A 24,215-nucleotide genomic window follows, 5' to 3' on the forward strand; every position below is an offset into this window, starting at 1 on the left:
CTGCCCCTTCCTCCTCAGGTGTTTGTGAATTTTGCCAAGAAGCAAAGTGACAACCTGGAGCAGCAGGAGACCAGCCCCAGCTGTGTCCTGCAGTCGCCCCTGGAGCGTGTGCTGAGCCTGCTGCGCCCCCGCACTGCCCCCACTGAGCTGCGGGCCCTCGTGGTGGAGGAGCAGGAGGACCTGGAGACCGATGACGAAGGCCTCATCAGCTTTGAGGAGGAGAGGGTGAGAGGTTGTCCCCAGCTCTGGCTGTTACACCTGTGTCCCTGCCCCGGGCCCTAGGACTGGATGCTGTGACACCACAGAGGTGACACAATGGAGCCAGGGCAGGGCCCGGGAGGGGTGGGGGCTCTCTTGGAGAGGTGTCTGCTCTGCCACCTGTGCCACACTCTGGCCCCAGATGCCCTGGGTGTGCTGGCAAAGTGGGCAGCCCCTCAGCCCTGCCTGTCTCCCTGCTCAGGCTCAGCTCTCCTTCAACACGGACACGCTGTGCTGAGACCCCGGGGACAGCCACGTTCCCGGCTTGAAGCCACCAAACCCTTTTGGCCTCTCCCCTCCCTTTGCCCCGTGGAGCGGAGTTGCCGCAGCCGGAGCCACGTGCCAGGGAGGACACAGTGGGTACAGCAATGCCTGGATGGACCTCGCAAGCCACCGCTGGGGTGGCTTTTGTCCCCTTCAGCTCTGGAGCAGAGTCATTGCGTGGTGCCGGGGGCATGGTCCTCAACGTGCCGTGGATGGAGACTGAAGGAAAGGACGCGGCTTGGTGCCAGCAGCGCCAGCCCCACTCACTTTGGGGCCGAGACACAGGGGCCTGTGAGCGGTGCCTTTGGCTGGACACCTGTGTTGCACTCACTCTGGGGACCCTTGGCTGTGGGTACCCCCCAGGCCGGGCCCCGTGGAGCGAGAAGAAGGATGGCTGCTTCCACATCACCCCTGCCTGGTGCTGCCCTGGGCACTGCAGGGGCGCAGGTGCTCTGGTGCTTCACCCGTGACCGATTTCTGTCACCACTGGGATGTCACTGCGGGTCTGGGCCCTACTGGTACATCCTGCCCACCCTGGGGTCTGTTTGCCCTGGCCCTGCCTGGCCTTGGGCACTGGCTTTGTCCCCCAGGCAGCAGTGCCACTGCAGAGGCACGTGAGGGGGCAGAGGGGTATTTCACAGGGTATTTCACATGCTGGCACCAGCTGTTTCTCCCCTCTGCCCCTAACCATGTCCCTCACCCTCAAGACTCTCACCCTTGCCCTCCTCCCTGCCCTCACCACTTGCTTCCCCCATCACAGGGCATTGCTGCAGCTCTGCCACCTTTTTGCTGTGTCCCCTTCCACGTCGCTGTTGGCCTGACCACTTGTTCCTCAGTGTCAAGCCCTGTACAGGAACCACCTGCACTAGGTTCTTATTCTTGGGTCACTGGTGGTACTAGGAGAGGGGTTGCTGCACCCCAGGATGGCTTTGGAAGCTGGTAGTGGGGTGGCCTTAAGGTACGAGGTTGGGACAGTCAGGGTGGGTGCTAGCACAGCCTGGCAGTGGTGCCCGGGGCGGTGGGGAAGGAAGGATGGACTGCAGGCGTGGGACTGGCAGTGTCACTGGCCAGCAGTGGGCACCCCCTCAGCCAGCAGTGCCCCTCCTTTTTGCAGAGGGTCCTGCTGCCTTGTCAGCCACAGGGACTATGGCTGGTGCCTGCAGCTCTCAACAATCTGCAGCTGTGCCCAGAGGGTAAGGTGGCAGCAGGGCCTGTGACGCTGGCCCCGACCCCCCACTGCTGGGTGCCACAGTCTTTGCAACACCCCAGGGTGGCCGTGCACCTTTCTGGGGAGCACCCGTGGCCCATCTGCCCTGTGTGCTCTGCTTCCCTCTCAGCCTCTGTGGCACAGGCTTGGCTGGAGGCCCTGAGCAGCACCAGGCACCTCAGCTGGCTGCCATGGGAGGTGGAGGGAGGGTGGCTCTGGCCCCACCTGGGGACCCTAGCAGCGCCTGCCCTCGGTTGTCTCTGTGCACCCCGGTCCCATCAGCCCCATATACCACCTGCTATAGATTGTGATACAATATACAGTATTTTCAATAGGGGGAAAACTGGGGGAAGAAGCTCTATTTTCCGATTTTTCAGACCGTATTTTTTTTAATGACGTGGGAAACTGGCTGGATCTGGGATGGGGTGGACGGCACAGGGGGGCAGCCCCCATCAGCGTGCCCCTGCTCCTTTGCTGGCCACACTCTGCCTTCCCCAGTGGATGCTGGGAGACAAGCCAGCTCAAAGTTTGCCCTTTGCCACCAGGGAGAGGGGATAGTGTCATCTTTGATCCCCAGCTGTCAGCTTGGGCAGCCCAGGGTGGGCAGTGCTGCTGTGCTCTGGGCTGTATCCTCACGAGCCCTACACCTGCCACACTGCATTGTCACTGCATTGTGGGCTCCAGCGGGGCACTGGCACCCCAGTCACAGAGTGTCTCCCCTGTCCCCAGTCTTCCCCCTGCCACCGTGCCGTCATCCCCATGGCTTCTAAGGGTCAGTGGAGGTGCCCATACAGCCTGGGTGGCCACGGTGGCCTCCCTGCCTTGGGTTTAGGGCTGCGTGGGCACAGTCCCTGCTGGAGTCACTCCAAGGGTGGGAGCGGGTAGGTAGTGCCCCAGGGCATTGCCCCAGGGCAGGGGTGGCTGCTGCCTTAACACTGTTCACTTGGTTGAGTTTGGCCCCCCGCTTCCGGCCTTGCCTCCCTCTGCACGTCCTTGGCCACCAGCGCGGGCACAGCGCCAGTGCCATGCTCAGCCCTGAGCATGGGGCCCCTGGGGCTGGGGACGTCTTGGAGCTGCCTGTATATTGCTACCAAACAAAACAAAGATGAAATGTGAAAATAATGATCGTTTTAAATAAAAAATAATAACTGGTTCCTTTGAGGCTGTGTCGTTGGCCGGAGAGGGAGTGGCAGTGCCCAGCGTGGGGGGTGCAGGATCCTGCTAGGGGCAAGGAGTGCTGGGCACAACACGGGGCTGTGCCCGGTGCTTCGCATCATTCAGGCAGTGTGGGGTGGCTGGGGGTACAGGCAGGAGCGGTAGCAATGCCACCAGCTGCCCTTACTGGCCTGGGGTTGGCAGCAGCCACGGTAGCGGGGCCCCATGGCAGGGCGTCCTCTCTGTGCTGTGGGGCCAGGTGTGGGTGGGAGCGGGTGCACCCCGAGGAGGAATGTGGGCTGGGAGGGGCCGTGGTTTCAGCTGAGGCACTCAGGGTGCAGCCAGCAGTGCACCAGCAGCCGCCACGCAGCATGGCCGAGAAACCCCAAATCCAGCTCTTCATCAAGGTGAGGGGGATCCTGAGGTCAGTGCCCCAGGCCAGTGGGTAGCCACCAACCCTGGCAGTGCTGCAGTGGGGTGGCTGGGCTGCCCCTGCCCAGTGCAGGGCCCGGATGCGGGGCACCGGGCAGGCAGAGGGGCAGGTAGCGCGTCAGGCACCAGGTAGGCAGTGGGGCTGGCAACAGGCAGCGGGCGGCTCGGGCTCTTCTCCAGGGCACACTGCTTGCTGCTTCCTGCCCTGCAGGCACAGGGGCTGTGGGGACTCAACCTGGGCAGGTTGGACCAGGTTCCCCCCTCTGCCCCCCCCCCTTCCGCCAAAGCAGGGCCCAGCAGCCCAGCACCACAGCATCTGCCTGCACCTGCCGGGCCCTTCCCAGGCACCGCCTGGCCGGGGCAGTCTGGCCGGCTGTGCAGGGCAGCACAGGGCTCACCCGGGATTGTGGCTGGCGTTGACAAGGCCACCAGTATCACTGTCACCTTCCTCCGGCACAGTCTCTGCTGCTGGACTATCCCCTGCCACAGCCGCCCCTGCTGCCACTGCTGCTCTGAAGCCCTTGTCCCCTTGGCACTGTGAGGCTGGTGCAGCCTTCGGGTCCTTGTCCCCAGAGGGTGCCAAGGCCAGCACCTGCTGTGCCACAGGGCTGTTCTGGGGTGTGGCACTGAGGCCCTGGGAGCAGGCAGGGGCCAGGGGCTGGTGCCCTGCCTGGCATAGCCGGTGCCATGGACTGCAGCACAGCTTGCCAGGCTGTGCCCTACCATCTTCACCCTGTGCCCTCTGGGGCCGCCCCCGCTGGAGCCACGCCAGGGTGAAAGCGCAGCTGAGCTCTCCCTCTGTGCCCACAGGCAAGCGAGGATGGGGAGAGCGTGGGGTACTGCCCCTTCTGCCAGCGGCTCTTCATGGTGCTGCTGCTCAAAGGGGTGCCCTTCACCCTCACCACTGTGGACGTGAAGAGGTGAGTGGTGGCCCCCTCCCAAGGAGTGCCAGCCCTGGCTCCAGGACCCTGTGCAGGGTGGGGGGTGGTAGGTCCCCAACGGTTTGGGGAAGGATGTGAAGGGCGGGCACTACGGGATGCGTGGAGCTTTTTGTACCTCCCCAGGTGACCCCTGGTGTTTAGGGAAGGCTGGCGGGCATTTCCTTGGGCACACACTGAGGCAGGAGGGGCCCGAGGGCACCACCCTGTGCACCGGCCTCCCAGAACTCCCTTTGCTTGGGACACACACGTGCACATCCGAACACACGCATACACACAAGGTGCTCTGCAGAACCCTGGACGTGCCAGGCATCAGCGGTGTCCCCATCTCCCACAGGGCGCTGGACGTGCTGAAGGACTTCGCACCGGGTGCCCAGCTGCCAGTCCTGCTCTACAACGGCGAGCCCAAGACCGACACCATCGCCATTGAGGAGTTCCTGGAGGATCAGCTGGGCCCCCCCATGTCAGTGGCTGGTGCTGCCTTGAGAGGAAGAAGGGCAGGACAAGCTGAGGGAAGAGGGAAGATGAGCCTGTCAGCCTCTGCCACCTGGCTCAGCTGGGCCCATGTCCCCGCAGGTGCCCCAGTCTGGTCCCGCAGTACCCAGAGTCAAGCCTGGCTGGGAACGACATTTTCCACAAGTTCTCCGCCTTCATCAAGAACCCGGTGCCTGCCCAGGACGACGGTGAGGAGCGGGTGGGGGAGCACCCCGTGCAACCTCTCAGGTGCCACACCCCAAAGCCGAGCTTGGTCATACTGAGCTTTCCCAGTCCCCCCACCCAGACCACGGCTGGGTCTGTCCAGGCACTGCCCTGCCTGTGTGGGTCAGTGTGGCTGTGCCAGGTCTCTGTGGGAGGGCAGAGGCAGGTGCCAGCCTGAGCCAGGTGGGAAGAGGCTGACAGATGCTGCCTGGACACAGGGCTGGGCTGGGAGGTGGCCACAGCAGAGCAGGGTCCCCATGCCCGCAGCAGGGCTGGACTGTGATCTGGCCACCCTCCCTGCAGTGCTGCAGCGGAGCCTGCTGCGGGCCTTGCTGAAGCTGGATGAGTACCTGAGCTCCCCTCTGGAACACGAGCTGGCCCGGGACCCCCACCTCCGGGCCTCGCAGCGCCGCTTCCTCGACGGAGACCACCTCACATTGGCCGACTGCAACCTGCTGCCCAAGCTAAACATTGTTCAGGTAAGCCAAGGGCATCCCAGTACCATGCCCTTCTCCTTTCCCTGGCATCCCCATGCCACTGGCTCCATGCTCTCACTTTCCTCTTGGTGCCTACAGCAAGCCCCTGCTCCTTTCCCAGCTGCTCTGTCAGCTCTGTGTCCCCGAGCATCCCTCTCCCCAGGAGGCCTGCCCAGCACAATGCCCTCCCCACAGATCCCACTCCCCTCTGCATCCCCTCCCGAGTGCCAGCCCTCGACTGTGCAGCACCAGGGATGTCCCCTGGCTCCCTGCCACCCTTCCCAACTGGTGTCTGCCCTCCTTGGCACAGTGTCGGGCAAGGCTTTCCCCGTTTGTGCCCGCAGGTCGTGTGCCAGCACTACCGCCGCTTTGGGATCCCCAAGGACCTGCGGGCCGTGTGGCGGTACCTCAGCAGTGCCAGTGAAACCAAGGAGTTCAAATACACCTGCCCTAAGAGCCAGGAGATTATACAAGCCTATCGTTCCGTGGCCCGGGCACCGCAGTGAGCTGGGCACGTGCCCTGGTGGGTGCAGGGCCAAGGCTGGAGTCAGGCAGGAGGTCAGCACCCACCCTGACCCTGCCTGCAGGCACTCAGGAGAGCCAAGTACAACATGTGCCCCTCATACCCAAACTCCCTCCACTGGCACCCAGGTGCTGGCAGCAATCTGCAGTGCACTCAGCCCCTCTTGTGCCACCCACCCTTCCTCACAACCAGGACCCCGTGGCCCCTCGAGCATCAGGGTGAGGGCAAGGGGGCACAGCCACCAGTGCCATCAGTGCCAAAGCTGTGCCCAGCTGAGGGCAGGGACAGAGCTGGGGACAACAAGCTGCCCTGCAGCCACTTGCCTAGGCACACTGTGCCAACCTGCCTGGGCAATAGGTGCCACAGGGTGCCCTCACACCTGCACTGGGTGAGAAGACCTGGCACAGCCATAGAGAGACCTAGGAACGGAGCTGGAGGGGGATGGCACAGACAATGGGCAGTGGTCATTTCCCCCCAGAACTTGCTGTTAGGAAGGGGGTTGTGAAGCAGAGAAAGCCCAAGCTGAGCTTCAGAGTTCCTGGAAATCAATAAAGGCTTTGCAAGCAAGAACAGTGTGAGTCTGGACTGACCACCCCAGCAGCTCCTCCCTCACAAGGCTTTGTACTGACCTCCTCATCCTCTCCCAGTGCCCAGCAAGGCAGAGCCCACCCTCCCAGCTCTCCAGACAGGTTGGCCAGGCTCTAACCACACACCCATCAGCCCACTTTCAAAAAAGCTGCCAGGGAAGGGAACTTCTCTGAGGCCCAGACCTCCGGGTTCAGCTGAAACAGGCCCGAGGCTTCCTGCAAAAGGGAGAGGCAGAATGGACAGACACACCCAGAGAGACCTGCTGACTAAAAACACCTTTACTGGCAAGAAGCAAAGCACAGGTGATCTTTCCATTCCACGGAATAGAAGTTCCATCCAAACTCCACCAGTTCATGGTAAGTGAGGTCAGGAGGTGGTCCCTGCCAGCAGGGAAGAGCTGCAGGGGGAAAAACCCACCATGCTGGTGTCCCCTCTGCTCCATCTTCCCCCCCAAAGGCCCTGCCACCACCCCAGCTGAGGGGTGGCTGCCAGGTGCTGCTGGCTCTGTTGTCTCCCTGCGTGCGAGGAGCTCAGCAGGCCTGGAACACAGGGACACCCCCTCATTCAGACACAGGGGTCCATCGGGGTCCCCAGAGCTGTCATCAGGGCACAGGCCAGCACCCATCAGGAGTCCTCGAAGTTCACTCCAGATGGCGTCTTCTTGCTGGAAGGATGTGGAAGACGCATCAGAGCCCCGAGCCCCATGCCCTGCTGCCACACAGCTTCAGAGCAGAGCTCACAGGGTGCCCAGGGAGCAGTGCCCAGCCCCAGCACTGACCTCTTGAAACCAGGGTTAATGAGAGACTCCCCCGGGACCTTCCTCTTGGCTGGCAAAGCTGAGCCAGAAGCCTTACTCTTCCTGGGGCTGGGATCTGCCTCGGTCAGGAACAAGCAGGACACAGATTACAGGTGAGCCAAGAGCTCTGGCAGCCCTGCCAGTCCCTCCAGGGCCAGAGGGAGCCTGCGGGGGGAGCCCAGCCTGGCAGGACCAGCAGCCACAGAGCACAAGGAAGAGCCAAACTTGGCCTCCTCTCCCAAAAGGAGCCGTGGACCTGCCACAGCCTCCAGTCCAGAAGCACAGCAAAGCCTGCCCTCCTGAGGCTGGCAATGCCCAGCCTTTGACCTGAGCATCCCAAACACCCCGAGAGCAAGCCCTGCCCCTGCTCTGCCCGGAACAGCACCAGGACAATGGGTGGCTGCCAGCAGCCACAGCCGAGGGCACTCCGAGTGTCCTGGAGAGCACATGGACACAGGACCAGCAGCCTCCAGGGAGGAGAAGACACAAGACTGCAGGACCAGGGCAGGTGCCCCTGGCAGCACCTACCTGGCAGGAAGAGCTGCTGGCTCCGGGCAGCGTTCTTCTCGGGGCTGCAGGAAGATGCCAGCGTCTCCACTGCTACTGAGACAGGAGCCAGAGCCAAAGCTTGTGACAACACCCCCCAATACCGCACGCAGCACGTCAAGCCTCCCCAGCAAGCTCCCTCCATAGCCAATCTGAGCCCCATTCTCCTCTCAGCACTTCCATCCAGACGGCTGCTGCTCCAAAATCTTCCCAGACCCCTCAAACAAAGATGTCTGTAAGGTGACTCCCACATTCAGGATGCTGGCGTGGTGCTGGCCATGAGGAGAGGGCTGTGTTTCCACACAGAGACACACCACTGTGCCCTCTGGGCCCAGGCAGGGTCTCTTCTGCCCGCGGGGGTCTGGTGCAGACCCCGGCCGGCTTTGAGAACGGGCCAGCCAGAACAGGGAAGCAATGGCAGCTCCGCTGCTGTCCCACTGGGACCGGTGAGAAGAACCCACCCGGGCTGATGCCCGGGAGGCACAGCACTCGCCCGCTGCGGCTCAACTGGGCCACCTAGGGCACTTTAGGTGGGGGTGACGATCCCATGAAGGTGGCAGGAGCTGCCAGCCCTCTCCCCTTCTAAACCCACCACGGACCTTCCAGGCGCCTCTCCAGGCTCTCGATGCAGCCGGCCATGCCGAAGACCAGCGCCCGCAGCTGGTTGCGCGCCTCGGCGGCGGGCAGCTGGGCAAGGGCCAGGGCCGGGCACCGCGGCTCCTCCGGCAGCCGCAGCGTGGCCGAACCCGGGCCCAGGCTCAGCGCGGCGGCCCCGTGACCCAGGGCGGCCCTGCGGGGAGCGGCGGTGAGGGGAGCGGGGCAGAGAGGGAGCCCCGGGCGAGCTGGGGCCTGCGGTGGGGGCAGCCCGGGCTGAGAAGGTGCCCGGAGCGAGGCAGGCCCCAGGGCGGCGGCACCCACCTGAGCATCGCGCCGTGCTCCTCCGGCGGGCACCGCTGCACAGGGAGAGGAGGAGGAGGAGAGCGCGTCCAACACGGCCAAGCCTGGGCTCAGGTCCATCCCTGCCCCGCCGGCACCCCGCGTCTCAGCTCCGAGCTCCCCCGCCGCCCCCTGGCCCCCCGCTACATACGCAGCCGAGCGCCGGGCAGTCGCCGAGCTCCCCGGCCCACACCTCCATCGCGTCGGTCACACTGAGGGAGGAAGCAGCTCAGGCCAGGGCTGCTCGACCCCCGCCCGGCCCCGTGCCCGCCCCCCGCCCGCTCCTGCTCCCGCCCCGCTCTCACTAGACGGTGCCGTCGGGCCCGCAGTAGCAGAGAAATCGGCCCGGCCCGGCTCGCAGCAGGTGAAACGGCCCTACCGGTTCCGCCATGGCCGCGGCGGAAGGGGCGGGGGAAAGGGGCGGGCGGGGGAAAGGGGCGGGTCCTGGCCAGGGCCGGGCCCGGCAGGTCCGCCATGGTCAACCTGGGCGTGCGGCGGGTGGAGGATGATGTGGCCGCCAAGCACCCGGTGCGCCCCGCGGGGGACGGGCTGTGGGGCCGGGGGGTGCCGGGGAGGCCGGGGCTGAGGGGGCCGGGCAGGCCTCCGGCCCCCGCACTGACGCGTCCCCGCAGGCGCTGCAGCAGTACGCGGCCTGCCAGTCTCACGCCTTCATGAAGGGCATCGGCACCTTCCTGGCAGGTACGGGCCGGTCCAGCCACCTAGGCATCGCCCGGGCTGTCCTTGGCCGCTCCCCGGGGGCAGCGGGGACGTCCCGGCCGTGTCCGGTGACCTCGGCCCCGGTGTCGGCAGGCAGCGGGGCCGCCTTCGCAGTGCAGAAGCTGGCGCGGCAGAAGCTGCCGTACAGCCATCAGTGGAGCCTGCTGCTGGCCGCGGGTAAGTGCCCAGCCCGGGCGGTGCAGAGGGGTGTTTGCCGGTGGCGTGTCCCTTTCTCCAGCCACCTTCCTGTGCCCCGGCCCCCAGGGCTCAGGAGGGGTCGCGGCAGCAGGTGCTGTCCCCACCAGGGTGCTGCTGGCAATCTCAGGCGCACCTCGGCTTCCCCAGCTGCAGGGTCCCTCGGAAGCTACGTGGTAACCAGAGCTGAGACGCAGAAATGCTCCAACTTCTGGATTTACCTGGAGACAGGCAAGTCCCCACAGGAGCTCAGCGTGACTGGTGGGGTGTCTCAGCCCGCAGGTACAGTCATATCTTCCTGCTGCTTTCCCTGAGCTTGTCGTGCCTGGTTCTTCCCTGCTGCAATACTTACTTTGCTGTTCCTGTCTTATAATTAAGCTGGTGACTGTCATTGCCAAAATCTCGATATAAGTCCCATAGTGGCACCTGCAGCCAAGGGATGGGAGCAGGAGCACCCATGGTGGGTGGAGCTCCTTACCTGGTTTCGTGCCTCCCACGTCCATCTGTGCACCTGGCACAGTGGATTCCTGAGCAGGGCTGGTGAGGTGGGCTGGGTGCGCTTGCTGCTGCCTCCTGCCTTGCCTGCTTTGGGTATTCGCCAGAGCCAGCACAAAAGGCTCATTTTCTGGAAAGAGGAAGGAGAAGCTAAGGGAAGGAGAGAGCGACTGAGATGAGGAGTGGTTTGCTGCTCTGTAGGGTGGGCAGAACTGGAGGGGCATCAAGACAGGCGCTGCTGGACAATTCTCATGGCTGCTCGCTGCTCTCTCCCACACATACCTTGAGCTTCCAAAGCTGAGCCAACTTGAAGAGGCTTTACATGCTTCCCCAAGGTTCTGTGGTTCTTTGCCCATTCTTGGAAAACTCCCCAGGGTAGTTGGAGGACCAGGGAACTTGTACTTTCTGTTGCAGAAAACCTCCCCAGTGCAGAGGACGGGGACGGCGCCGCAACATCGGTGAGGAAGAACAGGTACGGTGACGTGGTGGAGTAGCCAGCAGAGCATAGCAGGCTGTGCCCGTGTCCCACTTCACCTCCTCCTGCCTGCCCCACCTGACGCTGCCCATGCTGCCTGTGAGGCTGGTGGGCTTGGTGACACTGCTGGGAAGCTCAGAGGACTCGATCCTGCAGTGAGAGCATGGTGGAGGCTGCACGGGGGTTGCTGCCGCCTGCTCCATGGCCTCTGCACATTGCACTGGGGGTACAATAAAGGTTGAGAGCTGCAGGCACTTGTTGTGGATGAGGTGAAGGAGAGAGCAGGCGGCGAATGTCAACCTGAGGCAACTTCTGCAGTGAATGTTGGAGCAGAGAGCTCTGGTCCCTCTGTGGCGATGGCACTCACACTCAGTCAGCAACTAGATTGCTCTGAGATGGCTGCAGGCACAGAGAGGTCTGGGCTATGTTGTGAGGGCAGAGCTGTTGCTGTGTCCCCTATGTTTCCTGAGCCCAGCCAGTCCCCATGTCCCTTGCATCAGCAAGGGACAGCTCCTTGCAGCAGCAAGGCTTTTCATACTTACCTGAACAGGCCTGAGCTGAGCCCCACAGCTGGGTGGCCTCTGGGGTGTCCTCTTTCCCTGCAACAGGGGTGACCATGTGCCCAGGGCCCCTCTCTGCAGTGCTCATCTGTCACTGGCTAGTCCCAGATTACTTGTCCAGATCCATAACTACTTGGCAAGGGAATGGTACTGTCTCAAATCCTATGCACGCAGCGGGGCATGGGGGGTTTTTCCTAATGTCAGACTCCAAGGCTTGACTAGGTAAATTGTCTGCTCTTGGTGGCTGTCCAGCTCTGACTCAGCTGCAGCTGAATTTCTTAGAAGAGGAAACCCAGCCTGAATCCTGGGAGCTGCCTGGGTTCTTAGAGCAGCGTTTCAGCCTCAGGAACCAGAAGTGCCTTCTCCTTCGTGTGAGCTACGTAGACAGGCCCTGAGCCTCACCACAGGAGGGAGTCCCTGTGCTGAGGAGATGAGGAGCTTGGGGAGGAAACTGGGTTTGGGGGTTCACAGCATCATCTGAACTGGAATCAGGTTTGCCCTGTGCAGAGAGATGGGGAGCAGCCAGTGGAAGAGCTGAAAGCAAAGTGCTGCAGGGAACAGCCGTGTTAAGTCAAGCATGGCATTTCAGGAGTTCAGCTGGAGCAGGGAAGGGTGTTGGGAAGTGAGCAAACCCACGGAGCAGAGTTTGTGCTGCCAGCAGGAGCAAAGAGGGCAGTGAGAAACTGCAGCTCCCTACAGCCACTCTTCTCCAGTGTTTGTGGAATGTGCAGGGCAGGGGGAGGCTTCCCGATGGATTGGAGAGCTGGGACCAGCCCCATGCAGCTGCCGAGCACCACAGTGTGTGTCCTGGTGTCTCTGAGTTGCCAGTGAGTGCAGCAGCAAATGTGAGCTGCTTTGCTGCCATCCTTGAGCACCAGCGCTGGGCCCTGGCAGTGGAGGCTGCTGGCAGGTTGTTTTGCGTGGGGGCTGTGGCAGTGAGGGACAGCTTGAGCTGCCTGCCCCTGGCTTTGGGGTGACTGCACCTCCAGCACTGGGAAAACATGAGCTTGGTGACTGTGGCTGGCTGAAGCACCTCCACCTCCAGGTGGGCCTGGGTCTGGAGTGAGGTTTCCAGGCCACCTTGGTCTATTTGAGGTGGTCTCCAGGCTGGTAGAGTGCCCAGAGCCATGATGGTGTCTTACCACTGGACAGGCTGCAAGGGCTGAGAGCTTTGGGCAGAGCCTGACCTGGGGATGTGGCTGAGGGACTCTGCCCCCATGGGCCAGCCAGGCTGAAGTGCCTGTTGCTGATCACAAGCCACCGAGCCATAGCAGTGGTTACAAAGTTTTATTTCAGATTATTAAAAAAACTCAAACAAACAAAACCAGACCTTCTTCATGTTTGCACATCCCTGTTTTTACTCAATTGGAAAGGAAGGTGCATCCTCCAGCTGCCTGGTGTGGGGCAATGCTGGGCTCAAAGTGGAGCAAAGCCCCGCCGTGCGGGAGCCCATCCCCTGTGTGCCAGCATGGCCATGCACCACAGAGCCGCAGGAATCAGGGCATGCAGGAGTCTCTGGCTGTGGCAAAGGCAAGTCTGGTGTAGGAACCATGGCGATAGGGAAGGCACAATATCTGGTTGTTGAAGTGGGACCTGGAAGCTGCCATCTTCCCACATCTGCTTGTTGCTAAGTCCTTACCCAAAGCTATTGCCAAGGCCAAGACCTTGCCTTCAGGAAGGTCATTGGGGTTTGTGCATCAGCCAGAAAGACAATATGGGCTACCGGTGATGCCCAGAGCTCCCCAGGAGGCAGGGCTGATGCTCCAGGGACAGGCTAGCGAGGTTGGCGATAAGGACTAGTGTAAGTAATATTCCCCACTCATCCACATGAAAATGAATCCTATTGTTGCCTGGGCTCATTGTCCCAGTCTAGCTCAACTCTGGTGGCAAAAAGATGTCCTAGCTCTGAATGTCCCATTCCCGAGCCTGCTCCAGGGTCCGTCCCTGAGTAGTGCTGGGAAGTATTTAAGCCCTTCTCCCACAGGGCCAGTGATCCTCTTCTGTCCCTCCTCTCCTGCAGCTTGAGGGCAAGGGGAGGGCAAAAGGGGACAGCTTTCCTTCTGGGACAGTGTCAGGCCTTGGAGGAGGACATTGAGCACTTGCCACATCCCAAGCATTCAGACCATGGAGCCTCCAGCAGGTAGGATGGTGCTGGTCCTGCAGACACGGCCCACCCTGTCCCCACCATCAGATTATGCTGGACTTGCTGTGCCGGAGCAGGCAGATGGCAGTCACCAGGGATGTCAGGGTTGTGACCACGAAGAGCAGGATGAGGATGACCCAGTAGTTGTACAACATGCTTTTGTGGGAGGAGGGCTTCTCTGCCGGGATCATGTTGGTGAGGTTCAGCATGTAGCCCAGGGCCCAGCCAATGGAGGTGTCTCCTGCCTGTGGAAACAGCATGGCATGGTCACCACCCAGCCAGCCCAGCTGCATGGGCCTCAGGAGACCTTAGAATCATAGAATCATGGAATCATTCAAGTTGGAAAAGACGTCTAAGATCATGGAGTCCAAGCAGTAACACCAGCACTGACAATGCCACCTCTAAACCAAGTGCCACATCCGCACGTGTTTTAAATCCCTCCAGGGATGGTAACTACCACTTCCGTGGGCAGCCTGTTCCAATGCCTGACCACATTTTCCATGAAGGAATTTTTCCTAAAATCTAACTGAAACCTCCCCTGGCACAACTTGAGGCCATTTCCTCATCCTGTCACTTGTTACCTGCAAGAAGAGACCAACCGCCACCTGGTTATAACCTCCTGTCAGGGTGTTGTAGAGAGTGAGAAGGTCCCCCTTGAGCTTTCTTTCCTCCAGGCTGAGCCCCACCAGCTCCCTCAGCCGCTTCTCCCAAGACTTGTGCTTCAGACCTTTCAGGGACCACCTCAGTGTCAGCCCAAGGGAGAAGAGTGTGGCAGAGCCCACAGCCCCCTGAGCCCCTGCTTGCTCACAGGTTCAGCCAGCCCAGGGACAGAGCAGTGACCATCCTGAGCTGAACTGGGCTCATCCCCTGGGAGTAAGACCTTGTACGCTCAGGCCAGTCCTGATCTCCTTGCACATCCCATGGCATGTGCTGACAAAAGTGGGATCCTGCCCTGAGGTGACTTCTCAAAAAGCTTCAGCAAAGCATTGTTTGCGATGGCTGGTGTCTTGAGGGCCAAGGAAGGGCTGAAGGACCTGACCCCATGACTACCCCACAGCCAGCTCAGCTCATTTTTTTCCATCCCCCAGGAGATCCCTACAAAAACTGAGAGTTCCATCCTGCCCCTGTTCACTGAGATCTTCCTTGATTCTGCTTTGCTCTTTTTCCATGTGGGATCATCTCTCCTGCAGGATTCTTTAGCCTAACTCCAAAGAGATCCCATGGGATGGGGATGTATTTTGGTGCTACCCACCTTCTTCTGGAAGGCAATGTTGGGGAAGGAGTGATTGTTGAAGCTGTAGCCTTTGGTGGTGAGCAAATACACAAATGTGCTGACAGCGCAGTAATCTGGGAGCCTCTTCTCCAGCTTGGGGGCTTTCTGGAGCAGCTGGGTGGGATGCACAGAGGGAAAGAGAAGAGGGGTCAAGCCAGCAATGGCCAGACTTGTGTCTGTGGCCTGAAGCTCATGGTGGTTGTATCTGTGAGGCCAAGGCTGCCCATACACACCTGAGCCCCCTCCCAATCCCATGTAGGAGCCATCAATTGCCTTCCCCCTACTCAACTGGTGCCAGGAAACCCAGTGTCCTCCAAGGGCTTCTCTCAAAGCCTGGGTGATGCCCCATGTGAAGCAGCCCCCTCCTTCCTGCCATGCCCAGGGAGCCCACCTCGCTCCAGCTGGTGGCACAGATGGTCTCTGCGGCATCCTTCAGGTCACTGGGCAGGTGCACAGGTCTCCCCATCACAGTCCGGATGAAGTCCACAGTGTAAAAGAAGGCAGAGAAGGCCTGATGGAGGGAAAGGAGCATCTGTGGGACAGGCTGGGAGCAAACTTTCTCACCATGAGCAGATACTCTGGCCAGCGTGGTGGGCACCAACAACCACCCTTGCAGAGCTGGGGGTCTGGCTTTGCTGCCACATGATGCTGGGGAGCTGGGGACAACCTGCCCAGCCAGCAGCTAGGTCACCACCCTGCTCCTTGCCAGGACTTACAATGAAGTTTCCTGAAACCTTTGGCTGGAAAACGCCATCAAAGGAGCAGTGGGAGAAGGAGCAGTTGGTGAAGTCAAAGAGCTTGCTGACATGCAGAGCGCAGAGGTTGCCGTTCCCGGTGCCGACCAAGGTAACGGTGGTGTTGAGAGCAAGGCTTGGCCTCTCCTTCTCTGTGCAGGGGCTATCATAGATGCTGCTCAGCAACAGGCTCTTGTTGTAGCCCATGGGCCAGCAGGGATGGGAGACAGTTTCTTGGTAGCTCTCAGTCTGTCAGAGGAGGGACACACAGGGTGCATGAGCTGTGCCATAGCCACAGCTCCCCCAGAGCTTGAGCAGCAAGACACAGAGCAGTTGCCAAAAATGTCTCAAAATGGCTTGGGTTGTCTTGGCTCTAGCCAAGGGCTGCATCACCTAATGGAGATGGTGAGAGAAAGCCCTGGGAACACAGGAGAGGGTTGGGGGCAAAACCGGAGTTGGCTGGTAAAGGTGTACAGCTGGCTCAGGGCTGGAGGACAGCGTAAACACTGGGATGAGGGGGCAACTGTGGGGTCGTGATAGCCAGCATCCACATCAAGCACACACTGTACCTGGAGGAGCTTGGAGAGCAGCCTCTTGAGGACCTGGTCCCTCCCATAGCAGAGGAAGCTGTGCGTGTACACTTTGTATGCCTGGCCATACAGCTTCAGCACCACCTCGTTTCTGGGGTTTTCAATCGTGTCCCTGGTTTCAAAGGTGATCTGTGTGGAAGCGCCTCCAAAGTCCATGGCCCCCAGGGTCTTCTTCTGAGGCTGGATCCATTCCCCGAGCCATCCACGCTGAGCCAAGAAGGACAAAAGCAGGCATAGGCATATGATGAGCTGCCCAGCCACCACAGCCATCCCACTGGATGTCACTGTCCCCTGCCCACCTTGATGAAGTTCTCCAGAAGGTAGTTTGCGGTCACCCAGCCAAAGACCCCTTCCTCTTCCCCTGATAGGATCTTTGCTCCCCGGAAATCAAAGGGGTGCGTCTTCAGCATGGCTGCCACAGCTCTGAGGACAGCGTCCGATGCCTGCGGGTCCGCAATGCTGTGGGCCAAGCAAGAGGGCAGAGTGACGGGGCTGTGCCACAGTGCGGCAGAACCCTCCCTGTCCCAACAGCCTTTGGGGGCCAGCACTGCCACAGCAGGGCCCAGGAGAGAGGTGAGCCCTTGCCTGGGTACCTATAGGCATGTCCCAAAAAACTGCCAGCTAATTCCCTTTGTCTCTGCCAGAGGAGGCAGGTAGCAAGAATGAAGTGTGCTCCCTCCTGCTGGGACAATGGGATCCATCCTGCCTGGGCTGGGTGAGGGGAGCACAACTCCTCCCCGTGTGCTTTTTGACGGGTGATTATTCTCACTGTGTACCATCAAGCTGGCAGTGGTGCAAGGGATTTTTGTACTAGCAAGCCAAAAAGTCTGGGTGGGTTATCCTGATGCTGGCGCCCCACCAGCCCCTTTCCCCTAACACTGTGCTGGCTGTACCCTGCAGAGCATATCCTCCTCTGAAAGGCAGGACCGCTTCTGCAGGGCACACCACACTGGGCAGCTGGCTGGTGAAGAGCTTTGCCCAGCAAAGGGGCAACACTTCAGCCATCCTTCACCACCTCCACCCCTGCTGTGCGTGGCAAGCTGGCATGTCAGGGTGACACCGCAGAGTGGCATGACAGGGCCCCCCTGAGCACTCACTTGAGCAGGCGCATGCCAGCTGTGGCACCCAGATAAAGCGGGGTGCCCACGTGCTTCTCCTTGGGCACATCTCTTAGGGCCTGGTTAAGGCAGTGCTCCAGGCTTGTCCCGGCTGCCGGAGGGTTCGAGCTGTAGCTGGAGATGCCAGGACCTGTGAAGAGGAAACAGCATTGCTCCCTGCTGGTGAGGGGATGATGCTCAGTGGGAAGATGCCTGGTGAGCAGCTTTGCCCCTTCCAGGCTGTCCAAAAGGCAGGTTTCTGTGGGCATGGAGCCATCCAGGGTCCAGCCACATCTCCCTGCCCACACTGCATCCCCTGCTGGCTGACAGTCTGGGAAAGGTTGATAAATGGAGAGTGAAAAACCAACCCTGGCTCCTCGCTGGGCTAGGCAGGGAGCTGAATTGTTCCCTGGTGGTTCAGTACCTGCCAGGAAAAGACAAACCACAAGCATGCACAGCTGCAAGCCTTGGGGGGAGTTGGGAGACATTTTGGCAATAAAGCTGAACCCTTTAGAACACGTCACTACCCGGGTGAATACAGAGGGAGGCAGCTGGGCTTGGCAGGGGCACTCACACCATGCTGCCCTGCCACAGGAATGCAACAAACACCACCACCAGCCCCTGGCCCCGGGCCAGGGCCAGCCCTTACCCTCCACATCGCACATGCTGTGCTCGCTGACCACCCCGGTGTCATTCTCCTTGTCTGAAGGCCACTTGTAGATGAACATGGCGGTGTGGGAGGACCCAGCGTCCAGCACGATGCCGTACTGCAGGGGGAAGGCAGTGGGTCAGGCCTGGAGGCCAAAGGCCCCCTGGCTGCTCCAGCCCTTCCCAAGGGAAGGCACTGGGGCTGAGTGCACAACCATTCCTACCCTTTCAGTGCCCAGCAGCTCTGGAGCATCATCTGGCAGAGGCAGGTTCTGCTCAGCCCAGCCTGGCACAGCCCTGCCCAAACAGGGCACTGCCTGGGATGTGACTGGGAGTAGGATACTGGCCATCCCGGGATGCTGTTTGGAACAGTACAGGGACTCTGGCTTTTTTGGGTAAGGAGGCCCCCTTGAGTGCAGCCCAGAGGGCTCTTCCCCCACTGCAGGCTACCATCACTCCTGGCTGCCTGCATCTGTGCTGAGCCATGGCACCAAGTCCCTGGTGGTGGGGAGGGACACCTGAAATGGCTCCTTGGGATGCTCTTGGCCAAAGAAGGGCAGCCAGGCCCCTCATCCCTCCTGCCCTTGTATGGCTCGGCCATTCTCTGTCTATAAATAACTCTACTCCTCCTGCCAAACAAGGTTACCCAGCTCCCAGGGAGGGGATACCATACATGCTGCCTGCATCACCCCCGGGCAGACCCCTCTGCCTGAGCCCCCACTGCCCCGCTTGCCCAGGGCAAGCCCCATGCAGAGGTGATGTGTTGGGGTGACAGTGGCACTGCTGGGGCAGGATGCAGAACTGGCTGCCCCATGTAGACACATCCTAGTGCCCTTTGCTGCCAACACCTGTGGGTCAGGGTGGGGGTCTCTCATCTTGGACCCCCAGCCCATTGCCACCAGGTGTGGAGTGGTGGGTGAGGGGCATCCCGCGGGTCCCTCAGCCTTGGCAGTGGCGGCGGCAGCGCTTAGCCCAGCTGAGGTGATGTGCTGCAACACGATGGCACTGCCACTGCAGAGAGTGCCTGGCCAACTGCTGCCACAGCTCACCCCACGGCCACCCTGGCATGAGAGAAGCCACAGCCTCGTGCCAGTCCCTTCTGGGAGCACAGAGTTTGGCACCTCAGCCTGTCCCTGTAGAGAAGCCATCCTCGCCTGGCAGCAGTGAGCAGGGGTGGGAACCATGTGCACATGGTGCGCGAAGGCACCAAGGCAGACTTGGGCAGCCTAGTTTGTTCCCAGTGATGAAGGAATGTCATTTCCTCCAGTCCCGAGGGTACCCCATGCCTCCAGCATTCACACAGAAATCATGAATGGGGTCACCTACAGTGCTGTGCAACAGTGCCAGCCCCTGGCCCCAGATCCTGTCCCTGTCCTAGCCTCTGTCCCTGCCCAGACCCTGGGCTTGGGTATCAGAACCACTGCATTCCCCAGAGCAGAGTGCTCTGCCCCGTGGGTCTGAGTCACAGCTGAGCCACGAGCATGGGCAGGTGGACTGCAGGGGCCCTATAGGTGGGAAGCCCCAGGGAGGAGGATAAAAGCCCACCCCGTTAGTGTTTGCAGTGTAAGTGCTGCCCTCAGCTCTGCCAGCTGAGCTGCCCTGCGCCTGCTAACAGGCACACTGCAAATGAGGGCTGGGGAGACACAAGGATGCCCTGGCACACTCCCGTGCCAGCACCTGGCTTCCATCACCCTTCTCATCTGCCTCTGCATATTTGTCTGCTGGCGCCCAGGGCTTGGCAGGGTCTCATGCATGTGGGACAGCCCCCAACACCAGCATCTCCTGGTGGCACAGGGATTTTTCTAACAGAACCCCCTGACCAGACCCTGGTGAGGCTGCAGGGCGGAGAGACACAGATGGGTCCCCATTGTGGCCCTACACTGGGACAGTTTTCCAATGCCAGCCCTGTCTCTGCTGCCTCCTGGGTCACCCATGGTCCCAAGGGCTCTTCCCAATGCAACATCACTCAGCCCAGCTCCAGTCAGGGCTGCTCAGTCCTAAAGCCCCTGCAGAGGGGACACAGAGGACAGTGATGTTCCCAAAGGTCATGGGTAGGGCTTGGGGCTCCTGATCAGTGTATGGCTCTGCCCAGGGGAAGAGGCAGATGGGGATACTGAGAATGCCCCATGTGCTGCTGCCTGTGCCCCATGGCCATGCCCAGGACTCCAGTCCCCATCCCACAGGCTTTCCAGGCTGCTCCATGTTGCATGAGGGGCTCATCCCTGCCCCTCAACATTCTACCTCCCGCAAGGGTGGTGAGGTCATGCGGCATGCAGGTTTGCAGTGAGTTGCGACAGGTTTCCTTCCTGCTGCAGTAGCCACAGCAGCCACAGGACGCAGAAATTGCCAGAGATGCATTTGCCAAAAGAAGAAAGAAAAGAGCTGTCAAGAGCAGGCAGCAGCTCAGGGCAGTCAGGCCGTGAGCTCCACTGCAGACCCACGAGGGAAGGATCAGTCCCTCAGCAGCAAGATAACTAATCCAGGGTGGTTTTAGGGCTATCTTCCAAGCAAAGGAGCTGGAAAGGGAAGATGTGGAGCTGTAGCTCAGCAGTGAACATCACTATCCAGCAGCTAACGTGGACTGAGTCAGCAAGGAAGATGTGCCCAGGATCTTCCATAGCAGGACCGACCTCTAAGCCATGCAGGCATCTTTTGGGCTGAGTTCAAATAACACAAAGTTCTGCATTCTCAAAACAGCACTGAGCTTTGTGCAAAAGCAACTCCTCAGCACCTTCCCAGTGCCAGCCCCATGGGAACAGGCACTGCTGGACACTGGTGCACACGCCAGAATGGACCTCGCAGCACTTGGCATGTCCAGGAACCCTGCTTCCCTGGGCAGGCCTTGTGCAGAGCAGGGCCAGGACCCAGGCAAGTGTTCAGGGATGCTTGGCCCTAAACTGCAGCACTGCCTGCAGACTAAAAGGTGCTACCACTCAGAGAGTGAAAAAGCACCAAAAAAAGCACAAGAAAAAAGTTTCTGGGAATTCATTTGGTTTAAAACCAAAGTTCCATCTTGGAACCAGGAAGAAGAAAGGCTTTCCAGGCTGACCCAAGTGCTACATATGGGGATCTTGGTACCAGTCTAATTCCTCTGCGTTCCAAGAGATAAAATCCACTTTGAAAAACTGCCCAAGATGCCGTAGCATGTGGCAATGGGTGGCAAAGAAAGGTGTCACAGAGAAGGAGTTAATACTTGGTAGTTATACTAAGAGCAGCAAGGGTCATCTTGGCTAAGGCAGCTCGTCTTCTCATTCTAATCTTCCTTACATCTGACAAACCCAGAGAGAAGGCAGCAGCACATCTGGCATGCAGGCTGGCTCAGAAAGTTTCCAAGCAAATTGCTTGGGATGAGAAAAAGGGGGTTTTAGATGAACTATTTTTCAGGACAAGAGCCTGGGACTATTTTAAAACAAAAGACTTGGACTACGAAAGGAGTAGTTGGCCAACAAGAAATTGTTTGGGAACTTCTTTCATCATCTGAAGTTACAATGAAAAAGGGAAAAGAACCCGCAGCTTGTATTGAAAGCATTTGTCACCCAGCAGCGCTTGGGCAATGCAGTGGGGCCCGGGGAGATGCTGGGGTGCGCAGGGGAGCCCTGGTCCAGGCAGAGCCGCAGCAGCAGATGCTGACTCGGCTGTTCTGGCCCGGGGGGCCGCTATCTTTCAGTGTGTCCAACAGATTCCCCTCCCCTCCCAAAGCGCAGCTCCTAAGGCACAAGGGTTGGGCAGCCGGGGGTCCTGCAGCCGGGGGTCCCGCAGGGGAGGTGTCACACAACGTGTCTCGCTACTGGGGCGGCCCCGTCCCTGCGCAGCCGGCGGGGGCTGCTCCCTGCGACCCTCCCCGCAGATGAGGGACCCCTCAGCCCCGGCCCCTCCCGTGACGCTGGGAGGCTCCTGTTGCCGGAGCTTCTCCCTCACCGGTAATCCGCACACCGGGAATGTCATACACTGGGGTGCCCACGGCGGCTCCCCCAGCAGCCGAGGACCTCCCGGTGTCCGCCGCCACTCCGCGCCCGGTGCCCCCGCACCGCCCCGCTCACCTTGAAGCCCGGCGGGCCCCGCGTGTCCCCGGAGCCGAGGAGGAGAAGGAGGATGCCCAGTAGGCAGCCGAGGGCCAGGAGCAGGAGCAGGGCGGCCAGGCGGCGGGCCATGGCGGGGCCGGGCAGGTGAGCGGCTTGGCGGCAGCTGCGGCGGCTCCTGCCGCTCCTCCTCCCCCGCCTCTCCCGGCTGAGTCACCGCCGCCCCGGCCCACCCGGGCGGGACACCGGCTCCGTGGCACTGCGCGGAGCGGCCCCGGGCTGCGAGTCCTGCGGACCCGGACTCAGATCTTCCTGCCCCCTCCGCCCCGGGACCAGCTCATCTACCTCCCCCAGGCACGATCCTTGTGATCCCCTTGTGGCTGGGGATCAGCCCCAGCCCGGCCCCTCGGGCACCGCCCCGGCCGCAGAATCAGCTTTTTCCCTCGAGCATCACCATTACCGGGAGGGCTCAGACCAGTCCTGTCCCTCCTCCCTGGGCACAGCCTACGTCCCTGGGATCAGCCCCATCTAGCCCTCCGGGCATGGTCCTTGACCCCAGGTTCAACCCCATCCTGCCTCCGCCCTGGGGCTCAGCCCTTAGATGGGTTCAGTGGGACGTGGGAACACCCTGACATACAGAAAAGCTCCAAGAACCTCTCACCTACAATGATTAATAACTATGGCTGTGTTACTGTTTTTAATCATCACAAGAACTTCGTGACAGCCCTGAGGAGCCCAGATGTACATTGAGGCTGTTTTTAATATGATCACAAGTGAATAATGTGATGCATTTGCTTCTGGAGCAGCAAGCCAAAGGAGGTTGGGCTCCTTCCTCTGAGAAGGACATTTGCAGCTTGCTTACTCAGGGGGATACAACAGTGAACAAAATAATAAACAAGGAGAGAAGGCTGGAGGACACAGCTCCTAAAGCAGCTGGGTTGCAGGCTGAGGGTCAGACCCTCACACAGGGCTCCTCACACCCTGCCTCACTTCTCAATATTTTTTGAAGCAAGGAACTTTCCTGCCACTCACAGTTGACCCATGCACAGCACACATTGCACCAGCACAGGACCTTCTGCAGAGCTTCCTGCTCATCACTGTGGTATTGGGGTGCAGAGGCGCTCATGGGGGCTAAGCCTCTGCCCAGGGCTTGTGGTGCTGGAGCCCCCAGCCCTGACGTGCTGCTCCACTGAGGAGGTTCTGCTGCTGGAGGTCCTGCAGGGGATGAGCTCCAGTGCTGTCCCTAATGCAGTGACTGGCAGCAGAGTCTGGCGAAGAAAATGGTTAAATAGGGGCACAGAGAGTTACCCTCACCCTGGCAGTGCCCATTATTGGAGCAGGCCTTCTCTGCAGGACTGCTGGGTTCAATCTGTGAGTCTGTTTGCAGGGGTTTACCTCTTCCCTTCGATTCATTAAGCACTTAACCCTGGAAAATCCACATCAATCTACTCCAAGACACTATTATATTAATTTATGTGAAAAAAATTATTCCCCTTTGCTGCTGATTATGCCACAGGAAACTGCAGTCCTGTCCCCGAGGCTCAGCACAGAATCATTTCTGCTGCCTTTCTGCCTTCCCAGGCTGACTCTTCTCAAGTTTCCATGGGAAAAATACCTGCCTATTCTTAACTCTTCATGCTGCCCACCTCACCTCCTGAGGCACTCATCTGCCATCCTCTACAGCGCAACTGCACCAGGGACTACCACAGAGAGATCTTTTCTGGATTGCACTTAATCCCTTTCTCAAACCTCCTGCTTCACTTTTAGAAGGACAAGCAATGAGAAGAGGTTTTCAAAGACTGAAAAGGAGCGAAGAAATCTCTTTTCTGGATGGTAGGGAGCAGAAACAGGGTTGGGGGAGCCCTGTGGGAGTAGGGATGGTCCCCTTGCTTCTCATCCTTCTTTTGGTTTTGGGGACTTTGGAGCTAGTTCCTATCTGGCAGGTGGTTCTTGGTGTGGTGGGACCCATCCTGGGAGATGTGAGTGTCCTCCATACCTTGGTCTTGCTCAGACTTGGCCGTCCTATTCCCAGGCTGTCCATCGGTGGTTTTGAAAGGGGGATTGGCATCCCTTCCCTCCCCAAGGGGGGCTTCTCCTCCTCTTCATGGGGTGACATTTGCCACCCTCTTTCCAGCCCCAACGGGGTAGGAGGTGTGAGCTGAAGTCTGAGGGAGCCTGTGCGAAGCCCTGGACAATCGCTGGTGTCCCAGGATACTCAGCCTCCAGTGCAAACAGGAAGGCACCAAAAGCTTGGACATGCTGGGATGGAAATACTCCCATTCCCAGGGGAATGTCAGCCAGGCAAACACGTGTTCAGGCAGAGAGCACCCCAGCATAGCTGTCTGAGCTCAGCCCAGGCAGGGTCGGGCACTGCCAGCTGCTGCCCCAGTAAGGGGGGGGGAGTCATGTCATTTCTCCTTTCCCGTGTAGCCCCATCAAGGCACCACAGGC

At 60.1% G+C, this 24,215-nt stretch overlaps 5 protein-coding genes across 10 annotated transcripts in view; 3 read left to right on the top strand and 2 right to left on the bottom strand.

Moving 5' to 3' along the window:
- ABCA2 (ATP binding cassette subfamily A member 2) overlaps positions 1-2,888 on the top strand; it is a 34,123-nt gene extending 31,235 nt beyond the window's left edge. For all 5 annotated transcript variants that reach the window (XM_082295364.1, XM_082295366.1, XM_082295368.1 and 2 more), the window contains exons 48-49: positions 19-225; positions 461-2,888. In XM_082295364.1, coding sequence (XP_082151490.1) covers positions 19-225; positions 461-496 — 243 coding nt within the window. In that variant the 3' untranslated portion in view covers positions 497-2,888. The remainder of the gene's footprint in view (positions 1-18; positions 226-460) is intronic.
- Positions 2,889-3,176: 288 nt separating this feature from the next.
- On the top strand, positions 3,177-5,935 carry CLIC3 (chloride intracellular channel 3; the record flags this gene model as incomplete). The annotated part of the gene is given in 7 exon segments (XM_082295019.1): positions 3,177-3,206; positions 3,208-3,291; positions 4,127-4,236; positions 4,592-4,717; positions 4,831-4,937; positions 5,257-5,432; positions 5,774-5,935. Coding segments are annotated over 7 exon segments (795 nt in total).
- Positions 5,936-6,798: 863 nt separating this feature from the next.
- On the bottom strand, positions 6,799-9,309 carry PAXX (PAXX non-homologous end joining factor). The gene is made up of 6 exons (XM_082295499.1): positions 9,124-9,309; positions 8,970-9,030; positions 8,482-8,935; positions 7,865-7,936; positions 7,319-7,412; positions 6,799-7,204 (listed from the first exon to the last, which is right to left on the bottom strand). Exons 1-6 carry the CDS (start codon positions 9,207-9,209, stop codon positions 7,165-7,167), a joined length of 807 nt encoding a protein of 268 aa, XP_082151625.1. The 5' UTR covers positions 9,210-9,309; the 3' UTR covers positions 6,799-7,164.
- TMEM141 (transmembrane protein 141) lies at positions 9,171-10,950 on the top strand. 2 transcript variants are annotated; one of them, XM_082294976.1, is made up of 5 exons: positions 9,245-9,346; positions 9,451-9,517; positions 9,629-9,712; positions 9,881-10,012; positions 10,640-10,950. In XM_082294976.1, the coding sequence occupies exons 1-5, from the start codon at positions 9,293-9,295 to the stop codon at positions 10,717-10,719; spliced, it is 417 nt and encodes a 138-aa protein (XP_082151102.1). In that variant the 5' UTR covers positions 9,245-9,292; the 3' UTR covers positions 10,720-10,950. The 2 variants fall into 2 exon arrangements, with proteins under 2 accessions (XP_082151101.1, XP_082151102.1); XM_082294975.1 differs by having other exon boundaries at positions 9,171-9,346; positions 9,451-9,712.
- A 1,582-nt stretch (positions 10,951-12,532) lies between these two features.
- On the bottom strand, positions 12,533-21,956 carry ENTPD2 (ectonucleoside triphosphate diphosphohydrolase 2). Its single transcript, XM_082295175.1, has 9 exons — positions 21,786-21,956; positions 17,747-17,864; positions 17,098-17,248; positions 16,300-16,459; positions 15,980-16,207; positions 15,393-15,659; positions 15,068-15,187; positions 14,656-14,790; positions 12,533-13,648 (listed from the first exon to the last, which is right to left on the bottom strand). The coding sequence occupies exons 1-9, from the start codon at positions 21,894-21,896 to the stop codon at positions 13,448-13,450; spliced, it is 1,491 nt and encodes a 496-aa protein (XP_082151301.1). The 5' UTR covers positions 21,897-21,956; the 3' UTR covers positions 12,533-13,447.
- Between the last annotated feature and the right edge of the window lie 2,259 nt (positions 21,957-24,215).

Source organism: Coloeus monedula (genome assembly GCF_965178545.1).
Source record: "Coloeus monedula genome assembly, chromosome: 21".
In the NCBI taxonomy this organism is placed as follows: Eukaryota; Metazoa; Chordata; class Aves; order Passeriformes; family Corvidae; genus Coloeus; species Coloeus monedula.

Excerpts from the sequence above, each read along its gene's own strand:
- ENTPD2 (XM_082295175.1), bottom strand. The coding sequence starts at position 21,896 with ATGGCCCGCCGCCTGGCCGCCCTGCTCCTGCTCCTGGCCCTCGGCTGC. Across the intron at positions 17,865-21,785 it reads GGGGCCCGCCGGGCTTCAAG|TACGGCATCGTGCTGGACGC; the intron begins GTGAGCGGGGCG and ends TTCCCCCTGCAG. Across the intron at positions 15,660-15,979 it reads TGCTCTCCAAGCTCCTCCAG|ACTGAGAGCTACCAAGAAAC; the intron begins GTACAGTGTGTG and ends CTCCTCTGACAG.
- TMEM141 (XM_082294975.1), top strand. The coding sequence starts at position 9,293 with ATGGTCAACCTGGGCGTGCGGCGGGTGGAGGATGATGTGGCCGCCAAG. Across the intron at positions 9,347-9,450 it reads ATGTGGCCGCCAAGCACCCG|GCGCTGCAGCAGTACGCGGC; the intron begins GTGCGCCCCGCG and ends GCGTCCCCGCAG. Across the intron at positions 9,713-9,880 it reads GAGCCTGCTGCTGGCCGCGG|CTGCAGGGTCCCTCGGAAGC; the intron begins GTAAGTGCCCAG and ends CGGCTTCCCCAG.
- PAXX (XM_082295499.1), bottom strand. The coding sequence starts at position 9,209 with ATGGCGGAACCGGTAGGGCCGTTTCACCTGCTGCGAGCCGGGCCGGGC. Across the intron at positions 7,937-8,481 it reads CCTGGAGAGGCGCCTGGAAG|CAGTGGAGACGCTGGCATCT; the intron begins GTCCGTGGTGGG and ends CTGTCTCAGTAG. Across the intron at positions 7,205-7,318 it reads ATTAACCCTGGTTTCAAGAG|CAAGAAGACGCCATCTGGAG; the intron begins GTCAGTGCTGGG and ends ACATCCTTCCAG.